At 43.7% G+C, this 12592-nt stretch overlaps 1 protein-coding gene across 6 annotated transcripts in view; it reads right to left on the bottom strand.

The window, feature by feature from the left end:
• Nucleotides 1-416: 416 nt before the first annotated feature.
• Nucleotides 417-12592, bottom strand: part of IRAK2 (interleukin 1 receptor associated kinase 2) — a 33727-nt gene continuing 21551 nt past the window's right edge. The window contains exons 8-14 of one of the 6 annotated variants that reach the window (XR_013391995.1): nucleotides 11011-11120; nucleotides 9519-9714; nucleotides 6690-6752; nucleotides 4656-4856; nucleotides 3346-3855; nucleotides 2641-2720; nucleotides 417-2468 (exon numbers count right to left, since the gene is read on the bottom strand). Coding sequence is in view for 5 of the 6 variants with exons in the window: in XM_028719307.2 (XP_028575140.2) it covers nucleotides 2359-2471; nucleotides 3354-3855; nucleotides 4656-4856; nucleotides 6690-6752; nucleotides 9519-9714; nucleotides 11011-11120 (1185 nt within the window). In the remaining variant the exon portion in view is untranslated. Of the gene's footprint in view, nucleotides 2472-2640; nucleotides 2721-3345; nucleotides 3856-4655; nucleotides 4857-6689; nucleotides 6753-9518; nucleotides 9715-11010; nucleotides 11121-12592 lie in introns of all 6 variants that reach the window. The other 5 variants (XM_077924994.1, XM_028719307.2, XM_077924993.1 and 2 more) reach the window with 5 other exon arrangements.

Here is a 12592-nt window from a genome sequence, read left to right on the forward strand (position 1 = left end):
TGAGAGCAAACAATTGGGATCCAAGCAATCCCATCTGCAGAGACACACTCAGATAATTGAACCATCTTGCTAGGGCCCTACAGTGTGGAGTATGAAAATACAAGGCACTTTAGTGATAGCTATATATGGCCCACACTTGATTTACCAGCATTGTGGAATTCTGACCTTTTTAACCGCTTGAAATGTTGTGAAGATGGTTTTTGAAATGTTACTGTTGAGTTTTACTGTGTACTGTATTGTACTTTATGGGATTGTGTGCTGCAACCCGCTAGGGGTCCCGATAGATGTAGAGCAGGCTATTATAAACAAAACAAATTTATGTTCAGTACCATAAACAGTGGCACATATAACTAGAGAAAGAATTTATATGGAGACAGAACACCGTAGACCATTAAAAGGACCACATTCACAAAACGGCCTTTTTCAATAATTTATTTCAAATGTATAATTTGTTTTAAGCATTTGGAGCAATGAACCTGAAAAGTATATTGCAATGATGAGTTATGGAGCTTAAAGGGGGGAAATATAGCTATTCAATAAAGCCATGGAACTGCATAATAATCTATTTCTGTCATCTCTTTGGATGCTTCAGACTAGAAGCTTATACAAATTTAGATGTAAGCCCCACTGAACTGAATGACACTTATTTTTCAGTACACAAGTCTTAAGATTGCACTGCAAGACTTGCCCCTGCCCCCCCAAACTCCAGCAAGCAAAATTATTAATGCCCAAAGGATAGAACACGATAGATGCAAATATGCTTCAAAACTTAGTTTTTAAAAAAATATCAAGTTCTTAAAATACATAAAATACAAAATATGCTACAAAATATTTCCAATATATTCATTAATAGCTTCAAAAGGTAAACACTGTCAGTGAATAAATAGTTTTATAATAATACCATTAGCTTACTAGCAAACTTAAACCCCCAAAATCACCAATACAGCATTTATATTGTCTATACACCCATCCCTTTGAACCACCTACCATTAGGAGGTAAATAATGCAGTTTTGCTGAAGAAGCAAAAGGTTGTTGCTACATGAAACAAGTACCAAGTCTATCAGCTAGAGTAATCTTAGATTTAGGACTGCTTAAATCTCTATAGTATTGAAATATGTCTCATTCACATGATTTTGTCAAATTTGGGCTACAATATTAATACCTGGTATTCTGTCCTATTGGTTTACCTGGTCATATGTCCTATTGAACTCAGTGGAACTTACTTCTGAATAAGCATGCATAGGACTGCATTGTTAGTGTGAGTTACAGTGGTACCTCGGGTTAAGTACTTAATTTGTTCCGGAGGTCTGTACTTAACCTGAAACTGTTATTAACCTGAAGCACCACTTTAGCTAATGGGGCCTCTTGCTGCTGCCGCGCCGCCGGAGCCTAATTTCTGTTCTCATCCTGAAGCAAAGTTCTTAACCTGAAGCAGTATTTTTGGGTTAGCGGAGTTTGTAACCTGAAGTGTATGTAACCCGAGGTACCACTGTACTGTATTCTGAATTATATTTCTAAGAAATGTACAAACTAGACAGTCCTGCAAAATGTATATTATTTTAGCTGCTATAGATGCATTTTAAATTTAGAGCAATCAGAACTCTGACCAGTTTTGTCTGCTTGGATGCAAAGCACGACATCAGTTCTGTATATTGCATCACACTAGGGTAACCTATGTTCAAACCTCCTTATCTATGAAGTTCACTGAGGTGACTTTGAGCCAGTCATCATCCCTCAATGTAACCTAACTTGCAGAGATGTGATGATAAAAGATAGGGGAAGAAGCATGTGTGCTGTCTTGAGTAATTGGATATACATGTAAGAAATGAATAAATAAAATCTAAATACAAATAGCATTCTGACCATAGCATTTCCTTAAGCAAGTAACTTGAGTCTTCATGTTGTAAAGAAGAATTCTCTTGCCATGTCAGAGGAGTTTTGTGTAAAATAAAAAGACAATGATAAAACCATGAGCAAGAGAAGACGCCCCCCAAAGCATTTTATTCATAGTGCAGGCAAGCACTATAAATGTACCATAAAATTCAGTTTATACAATGGCTAGAGAAGGATGCTTTTCCCTCTTGTTCTGTTCTGTGTTTCACTTTGGCTGCAGCCTTTGGTTTCAAGAGAGCTGTGTCTACCAAAATACATTTTAATCACAGCCATAAAGCTGTGAATACAATCTTCTTGACACTAATCACCTCAAGTTGATGCTCTTCCCATCCTATCCATATCTTGTATAGGTACCCAATGTAACTTCAAAAAATGCATTGTGCTTTTGTTTCTACTGCCAATAAAGTTTAATCTTCTGCAAACTGCATGGATGATGATTTAGTTCTGCATGGATGATGATTTAGTTACATCAAATCTTCAAGGAGTTCACAAGTATTTATCTTATTTTCTTCATACAATAAAAATCGTTCCATCATCTTTTTCTTTTTATCGTTGATTTTTATTTCTTTCACCCCTGCTGAAAGAAAGCGCAAATAAGCAATGTAATATAGTGACATTGCAAATAATGTATACAATCACTAATTACTGAGGTAAAAGTTATTTTGAATAAGCTATAGAATGTTGATTTTCTTTGAGTTAACCTGAAGGAATTGCTGAAAAGTTGCTTATACTTAGGAGGGGCTAACCTGTGGCCCTCCAGAAGTTGTTTACAGCCTCTTGTCCATTACTAATTCCAGGCACTTTTTCAGATCCTCAACTCTTGGGTCTAATGTAAAGGAGAGATAGAGGTGGATGTCATCGGCATACTCATGACGCCATTGCCCAATCCCTGGATGATCTATCCCAGGCATTTCATGTTATACAGCAGGAGAGACTGCTGCTAAGGAATCCATTTCCCCCCAAGAGTTGATTCATTTTTTAAAAAAACTGAGGGCCACTACAAAATTGAAACTATTGCAGAATAAGCGAAGTATGATGACAACATGAAACCCATCTATCACATCCTAAATGATACCAAAATGGTGTTAATTACATGTCACATAATTTAGCTCCAACAGTCCAGGTCACAGTATAATTCTGAAGTTGCCTATTTTTGTTTTAATTGAACTTGCTTCCTTCCCCATGTGCTTGGAACTATCCTAGGACCCTTGCATGATACCACTTCTCTTACTTTTTCAAATCCTTCCTATAACCCCACTTTTTCCATAAAGCCTTTGACACAACTTTCTAGTTCCCAAGCCTTAATGAAATACTGTAAGCCTAAGCATCTGAGGTTTTCAGGGCAGGGATCATCTTGCCATGTAAACCAATGAACCAATAATATTTGTATTACTGTTATTATATACTTCATAAATGTTCCTAATTTTCCTCAAAGAATATTTAAAAGTTACCTTGTTACCTTGTGAAGAACAGGCAGCACCAGAGCTTTCCGTATTTGTATTTGATGGAGTCGTTTTATTTAAAGAACCAGTTATTTCTAGTGGCTCCTTATTAGAGTCCATATTTTTTGTTGAGAAGACACTGCTATATTCTGAATCATTTGCCAGAGGCTTTGTGGGAGAAACATTTTCTAGATATCGAGAGTTGTTGCTTGGTGGCTGGCAGGCAGCAGCAGCATCTGTAGGGTCCCACGAAAAGTTACTTGATTCATCTGACTCGCAAGGGACCCGTAATATCTGCCCAGAGTATGTTTCAGGAGACATGGCACTCATCAAAGGTGGCAACAAATCTCCACAGTTCAAAGACCCGGGATTCGCTTCATTTGAGAAACCAAAATGAAGGGGGCTGGCTGACTCATCGTTTTCTTCTGGAGTATTCATGGAGAGTCCATGGTATCTGCTCCACTCGGGCATTTTCTGACACTGTATTTGATGATCTGCCATTTCGATTATTTCATGCACCTGTTTTTTTAACAGCAACGTTAAAACAGCTCATTCAGATTTTCCTCACTAAAAAAATGCAACTGCTTCCTTCAACATTTAGGGACACACACTCTTAAGTAAGCAGGGAGGGGAAGTAAGTACTGTACTAAGAAAATGAAAGGGGTGGGACTTTGCCTGCTGGCTCCACTCATGACACTGCCTGTCCTGCTGGCCTCACCTCCAGCATACATCCACTGTATAGTAAGGGATGCCCACCAACACACAGGAGCCCCAGTTGTGTGAAAGGCCTCCAACTGCATGTGTGTAGGTGACCCTTTGCAGATGTCCAGACAAACACAAAGATCAGAGGCGTAGGAGCAGCAGGTCAGAAGTGAGGCCAAGGGGTTGCAATCTCAACCCGCTCCATGTGTGATCCCTCAATCCCCATCCCCACCCCATTCATGAAGAGGGATATGGTTTACAGTGGTACCTCGGGTTACATACGCTTCAGGTTACACACGCTTCAGGTTACAGACTCCGCTAACCCAGAAATAGTACCTCGGGTTAAGAACTTTGCTTCAGGTAAGAACAGTTTCAGGTTAAGAATGGACCTCCGGAACGAATTAAGTACTTAACCCGAGGTACCACTGTATAGACATATTATGAGGACTGGCATTCTAGCAACGAGTTTTGCACAAACTAGCTCCCCTACCCCAAATAATAGCCAGATGCAGGACAATAGCAGAGATACAGACCTGCACTACTTGGCTGCAAAGCTATAAGAATGCAGGGCAAAGCTTTGCTGTTGTAGCAGGAAGTGGAAAGAGAAGTACACTTACCTCTGCCATGTTAGCATTTTTTTTCCGCAGGCAAACACAGGAAGCATCGGCCAACCAAACAGCAGTCATTTCTGGTAAGTGACCTGCAAGCTTGTCTTGATATTTGTGACATATTTCTGTGGCAGCGAGTCTTTCAAAGGTTTTCTCCTTAGAGCTGGATAGTTCCTTTGCCGCCTGGATTTCATCAAGGAAGACATCTTTCTATGGAAGAAAATGAGAAGGAGAAATGCAGTGTGCTCAGCTCCTTTTGTACGAGGACAATATTAAGCTGGCTAGCTCATTCAGACGACTGCCTCAAAATTACACTATGAAGCAGAGGACAGTGTTCATATTTAATTTCCATATAATTAAGGCAGGTCATACAAAAAATAAATGGCAAGGTCATGAGAACTTAAAAACTACTATGGATTAGTTCCAGCGACATAGGATTGCTCTCTAAGGGTTTGTCCACACTTTCGCTTGTCTTGTGCTTAGAAAGCATGGGTCCAATAAGTTTTCTGTTTGCCCCATAGCTTGCCTAGGGAAAACCCACTCTTTAGCACTGAATCAGAACAAACATCAATCTGCAGAAAACCCGTTTAATGTGTGCTATGATTCAACAGTAAATATCAGGTTTTCCCAGGGAAAGTGGCAGAACAATCAGAAGTTTGGATGAGTCCTATGTGTGTTTCACTGGGAGGGGGAGTTTCCAAACTGATTTCCCCTCCAGTTCACGTACTTTTGGTTATTGCGGGAAACAAACTCTTAAAATATTTATGCCGGGCCGTGCTACCCATTAGGGTTAGTGGCGCCCTCCCATCGGGGTGCCCAGCAGCGGGAGTCCAGGACTGACCGGGAACGGCTGCGAGGGAATGCTGGGTAGCGGTGGCTCTTCCTACGGCCAGCCACGCTCTCTCGCTTCCTGCCTAGGAGAGGAGGCAGCGGAGGCAGCGCACAAAGCTACGCAGCGCCCATCTCCCTCCTGTCTGCCCCTGACAGCCGTGGGACTGCTGAGGAAGCCCGCCCGGCAAGTGAGCCTTGAGCTGCCCAGCACAGGGGGCGAGGAGGACGGCGAGGCGGAAGGGCACCGAGAACATTGCCCCGTCCGTTGAGGAAAAAGGTGGAGGAGGGATTCAGTCAGATTTGGGGCATGGAAGGGGAAAGCTGGGGGGGGGGGGGCGCACTACCATTAGGACTCAGTTCAGAGGTAAGGATAGACTCGAGAGCATGCTCTCCATGCAGTTAGTGGTTAGAAACAAACAAACACCAACAAAAAGTCCTTTAGATTCAGCAGGGCTTACTCTCAGGTAAGTGCAGCTGCAGCCTTTGTGACCCAAGTTTCGGGTCCTTTTTAGGTTCAGGATGTCACCACTTTACACCCCCCCACCCCCACAATATCTGAAAACGTCAGCTTTGTACTTAGAAACACAAATTGGCTGGGAACTTCATTCTCTGTGTCTTTATCAAGGTCAACAACTCTGGGGAATCTTTCCTACAACTTTGGGGTTCCCTCCCCCTTAAAAAAGGTCTACAACTCTGGGAAACATGGGGGGGTGTCGGAGGGATCTTTACACCACAGCGCAGGATATGTTTAAGAGGACCCTGTATTTATGCAGCATGTAAAAATAATAATTTTTTTGTTTACTTTGCTAAGTATATGTATTAAAAAAATGTTCAATCAGATCCAGTTCAGCATTCAGCTGTCTAAGGGTTGTAAAGGCAGTACTAGGATTTTGGATGTGGCAGTCCCATTGCTAGCAGTAGGTGTGGGGGGTATTGGGTTATTGTTTTTATTTTGATTATATATTTTGTGGTTTTATATTTTGATTTTGTTCTGTAAAACCGCCCTGAGACCTCTGGGTATAGGGCGGTATATACGGTAAGTTAAATAAATACTAAATAATTTTAAAAAGAGAAGATCTGGCATATACTGCAGAACTGATCTGCATGGGAAAACATATTTTGGCATAAGGATTGTATTCTTTGGACCAGGTTGAAGATCTTCTATCGGGAATGATCCTGCTTCAAGCACCAACACACACACACTTAACTTACCAGGTAAAAAGGATGCCTTCCTTCATCCATTGCCTTCATGCCAGTCAGTATCTCTGCTAAAACCTTGAAAACATTATTTTTATAATTACATACTTTCCTTTTTTAGAATGGATTATTCCTTAAGATCAAAGGAATATCAGTATTCATTCTCTGCGCTAAAACAAGATGTCCATTAAGCAAACAGTCATTACAAGTAGTGCAATTACTACCGTATTTTTTGCACGATTGGACGCACCGGACCATAGGACGCACCTAGTTTTTTTGGGGGGAAATAAAGGAAAAAAAATTTCCCTTTATTTCCCCCCCAAAAGCAGGTCAGGGAAACCGAACCAGGTCGAGGAACAGCGGGATAGTGGCGCTGCGCCTCCCTGCTGTCCCCCGAGCTTGTGGGGCTGGCTGATGTCTGCCTAGCGCGCGGGGCGCTCTGCTTCAGGGCGCCCCACCCGCCGGGCGGCAGGCTGCTATCCGCAGCTTGGGGAGCCTTGCGGGGAACTGCTGCAGGGCTCCCCACGCTGCGGATGTATGCCTGGCGCGAGGGGCGCTCTGCTTCAGGGCGCCCCACCCGCCAGGCGGCAGGCTGCTATCCGCAGCTTGGGGAGCCTTGCGGGGAACTGCTGCAGGGCTCCCCACGCTGCGGATGTATGCCTGGCGCGAGGGGCGTTCTGCTTCAGGGCGCCCTTCGCGCCGGGCGGCAGGCTGCTATCCGCAGCGTGGGGAGCCTTGCGGGGAACTCCTGCAAGGCTCTCCACGCTGCGGATGTGTTCCCGAAGCGCCGGGCGCTCTGCTTTCAGGGCGCCCGACGCTCCGGGAAGCAGGGTGCTATCTGCAGCGTGGGGAGCCCTGTGGGGAACTGCTGCAGGGCTCCGCACCCTGCGAATGTCTGCCCGGCACGAGGGGCGCTCTGCTTCAGGGCGCCCCTCGCGCCGGGCGGCAGGCTGCTATCCGCAGCGTGGGGAGCCTTGCGGGGAACTCCCCTCTCACTCTCCACGCTGCGGATGTGTTCCCGAAGCGCTGGGCGCTCTGCTTTCAGGGCGCCCGACGCTCCGGGAAGCAGGGTGCTATCCGCAGCGTGGGGAGCCCTGTGGGGAACTGCTGCAGGGCTCCGCACCCTGCGGATGTCTGCCCGGCGCGAGGCTACTATCCGCAGCGTGGGGAGCCTTGCGGGGAACTCCCCTCTCACTCTCCAGGCTTCAGCGAAAGCCTGCATTCGCTCCATAGGACGCACACACATTTTCCCTTGCTTTTTAGGAGGGAAAAAGTGCGTCCTATGGTGCGAAAAATACGGTATATTGAGGGATGTGTATATTGCACAGCTTCTGAACTGAAGTAAACAAATAAATTCAGTGTTCAGAGAAATTGAAATCTGTGGATAAAGGATGCCAATTTGCAGGTGGATGTTTAATATTGCCTAATGTATTATTCTGACAGCCACGGCCACTAAGAACACTGAAACCCTGCCTCTGAAAATTGGCAAGTCTTACTTAGCCCTTTTCCTCACCTCCCCAAGCATTGCCTCCAGCACTTTTAGTCTGTTTTCACAACCATTCACACCAATTGAAGGTGTTCACATGACTCAGGCCCCAAATACTTGTGCTCATAGTTGCTAAGAACACTTTCCTATTGGATGTCTCAAGTTATAAAATTGGTTAATGTGCATTTAAAATGCATGCGACTGATGGCTGCTGAGACCTAAGGTCTAGAATTTATGCAATAATGAATCAATGGGTCACTATATCAATTAAATCTGGACTTGTGGGTTACCATACCAAAAAGGTTGCAAACCACTGGTGTTGGTTACACCACTCAGTGTAAGTGTTCCAATTAGTCTGGCTCAGCATTATCTACTCTGACTCACAGCTTCTATCCTACATCTCAGGCAGAGCTCTTTACTACTACTAATAATATATATATATTTTTTATATCCCTCCCTCCCCAGCCGAAGCCGGGCTCAGGGCGGCTAACAACAATAAAATAATACAACATTCTAAAATCATTTCATTATAAAATTAATTCAAATCAAATTAATGGCAACCATTGGGCTAGAATTCTGTGAAGATTGCCAAAGGAGGGAGTCAGGCTGTGCCCTGGCCAAAGGCCTGGTGGAACAGCTCTGTCTTGCAGGCCCTGCAGAAAGATGTCAAGTCCCACAGGGCCCTAGTCTCTTGTGACAGAGCGTTTCACCAGATTGGAGCCACAGCCAAAAAAACACTGGCTCTGGTTGAGGCCAGCCTAACCTCTCTGTGGCATGGGACCTTCAAGATGTTTTTGTTTGAAGACTGTAAGTTCCTCTGTGGGGCATACCAGGAGAGGCGGTCCCATAGGTACGAGCGTCCTAGGCCCGTATAGGGCTTTAAAGGTTAAAACCAGCACCTTAAACCTGATCCTGTACTCCACCGGGAGCCAGTGCAACTGGTATAGCACCTTGCAGCAAGGACCCCGTAAGGAGTCTCGCTGCAGCATTCTGCACCCGCTGGAGTTTCTGGGTCAGTCTCAAGGGCAGCCCCACATAGAGCAAGTTACAATAATCCAGTCTGGAGGTGACTGTCGCGTGGATCACAGTGGCTAGGTCAGGGCGAGAGCCATCAGCCAAAAAATTTTTCACTAGCAATGTCTAGAATAGAATCTGGCTTTTTGCCTGCAAAGAGTGTGTCCTATCACTGATTTATGACCTATAATTTTCCAGATCCAGAGTCTGATTTTAAAATAAATTGACACTATGCTAACTCATTTGGAGAAAGCAATATATGAAATTCCCTTCCATGAAAACTTGCCAAACTCTTGAGAATGAGGATCATATATAGCATTGCACACAACAGGTGGGCAACTTACTATTCCACAACCAAATATGTCCACTTTTTCCGTTAGCTGCCCGTGCCTGACAAAATCCTCCGGGAAGTAAGCGAGAGAAGCTTGCAAGACTTTGGTTTTCATCACAGAGCGCTCAGATTTTTTCTCTGCAGGCTGCAACCTGAGACCAGAATGTCCAAGTTGTGGTGCAAAGTTTTCATCCAATAAGACATTGGAACTGTGCAAGCAAGATAAGAAGTGCAAGTAAAAGTTTCAATAAAGCACAAGTTTAAAGTTTCAATAAAGTTTATAAAATAAAATAAAATCGAAGTGTAATGCAATATTTGCCTTGAGTAAAGCATATAAATGAATCTTAATAAACAAACAAATGTTGGTCTCAGTTCTGAAGACTACTGAGCTACAAGAAATTGTAGTCATTCACATCTGAAAGTGATAACGTAGCCTGGGATAATGCAAACTAATTTAAGTGCCCTTTTAATTAATAAGAGTGTCCTGACAAAGTGCTAATACTGCAAAGATATACTGAGGAAGAAATGGTATCAGTCTTATTGAACTGCAATGTTTTATTTACAGCTATTTTCCTATTAATTATAGGGAAAATAATAGAAAGCTAAAGGTAAAGGACCCCTGACAGTTAAGTCCAGTTGCAGACGACTCTGGGGTTGTGGCGCTCATCTCGCTCTATAGGCCGAGGGAGCTGGCGTTTGTCCGCAGACAGTTTTTCCGGGTCATGTGGCCACCATGACTAAGCCGCAACGGAACACCGAATCCAGAGAGGGGCATGAAAACGCCGTTTACCTTCCCGCTGGAGCGGTAACCTATTTATTTATTTGCACTAGTATGCTTTTGAACTGCTTGGTTGGCAGGAGCTGGGACCAAGCAACGGGAGCTCACCCTGTTGCGGGCATTCGAACCACCAACCTTCTGATCGGCAAGCCCAAGAGGCTCAGTGGTTTAGACCACAGCGCCACCCACGTCCACATCACCCCAAATGGTGGATTTTGCAAAACCTGGATCCTAAGAAAATGTGAATCTAGTTGAACATTTGTAGCAATAATTGGTGGGCAGAAGAAATGAATGTTACCCTTCTGGCATCCACTAATTCTTCCCTGTATAAGTGTCCTATAGTCATTGCCCCCTGAGAGGGGCTTACTTTTGACTGGGATGGAAATGGGCTAAAACCAGCAAGGGATAATCAGCCAGTGACAAAGGATTCCTCCCACTTCCATGCTGCCTGCTGATTCTGAATTGCAAAACGCACCCTCTTCAATACAGCTGAATTATAACTGTAGTACAAAGCAAGAGACACTGTAGGCATGTCCATCATTGCACAAATAGTTTGCAATTACATATGCTTTTCTATCCAAAAACCAATAATGAACTGAAATGGAACCAATTTCTATTCTTGTCTTGCAACAAAATCTTTAACCAATTGAAAATGTTCACCAGCTTATTAAAATATATATTTTGATGGCATAAAGAAGAGAACGGTGTTTTAAAGTCAGCTCCCCACCTTTTCACATTTCCATGAATAATTCCTAAGTGATGTAAGTGCCGAACAGCTTGAACAAGTCCCAAAGAAATTTTGATGCGTTTCTCCCATGTTAATGGTTCAGAACCACCCTGCAACAGAAGGGAAGAGATTTTGTGACCATCAACGTACCTTTCTCTGTAGGAGTAATCAAGCTCTTTGCTGGCCCACATTTTCTGACAGGTGGACAATTAAATCTCATGCTGGTTCAACGCAGGAATCAAACAATTCACAGGACTGGAGGGAAACTTTTAAAATACAGACATGGACTTGTCTGGTTGTTGGTTCATTAGGGGAATAAGGTAACAGCAGTACAATCCAAAGGTAACAGCAGTACAATACCTAATAAAAGTCATTACACTTCTGTTACTTTTGGATTGATTATCTGAGCAGAACAGATTTCGAACTCCAATACTGCACAGATTCCGTAACTGGGCATCAAGAGAACTATGCTGAGCACATCCTAGGATTGGCCAGTCCTTATGGTATTCCCCCCCCCCCCTTAATCAGTAGATTCCATGCTACATCTTGCTTTTTTAACCTCACCCACCCCGAGTTTTCAAAAAATGTTGGCTCAGGTGGGGTCTGCTACTCTTCACAAATCACAAGTCCAAAGAACTAGTCATACACTTTTTTAGTTTCTTAAACCACAAGCAGAAGCTGACAGACAAATCCTGCCCTGACTCACCTTGTGGCAGTAAATATTTTCCCCACATAAAAGTACGTGTAACCTTTTCAATCCCTGACGCAGGCAAATGTTTGAACTTGTTTCTGCCCCTTTCACCACCAATTACTCAATGACCTTTGGGAAAGGGCCTGTAGTCCAGCGGCAGAACGTCTGCTTTACACGCCGAAGGTCCCAAGTTCAACCCCCAACATCTCTAGGTAAGGCTGGGAATGTCCCCTGCCTGAAACCGTGGACAGCTGCTGCCAGTCCGTGTGGACAACACTGAGCTAGATGGACCAATGACCGGAGCTGTCTACAAACCAGACACTTAAAGCACTCAGCTACACACACAAAGGAATCCTGGGAACTGCAGTTTACCCCCTCACCGAATTATAATTCCTGGAACCCTTAACAAACTACAGTTCCCAGGATGCTTTGGTGCGGGGGGTGGGAGAGAGAATGTGCTTTAAATGTATGGTATGTATGCAGACAATGTGTTACAAAAAGAATGCAGGTCAGCATGTCTACTTGCTTGATTCAACAGTCCCACTCCATCTCAAAAGTTCTGAGCTCGCTCGCGCGCTCTCTCTCTCTCTCTCTCTATATATATACACACACACGCATATAATTACATTTAAAGGAGACTTAATTTAAAGTCCTAAAAATAAAGACCTACATTGGCTCCCAGTACGTTTCTGAGCACAATTCAAAGTTTTGGTGCTGACCTTTAAAGCCCTAAACAGCCTCAGCCCAGTATTAGTGATTCAGTATTAGATTATTGTACAATATTAGAATATTCTATTTGGAATATTTTTCATAGAATATTTTAATGGCACACAATTTATATGTATACCTGAAGGAGCGTCTCCATCCCCATCATTCAGCCCGGACACTGAG

The sequence above is a fragment of the Podarcis muralis genome, chromosome 2, assembly GCF_964188315.1.
Source record: "Podarcis muralis chromosome 2, rPodMur119.hap1.1, whole genome shotgun sequence".
Lineage (NCBI taxonomy): Eukaryota > Metazoa > Chordata > Lepidosauria > Squamata > Lacertidae > Podarcis > Podarcis muralis.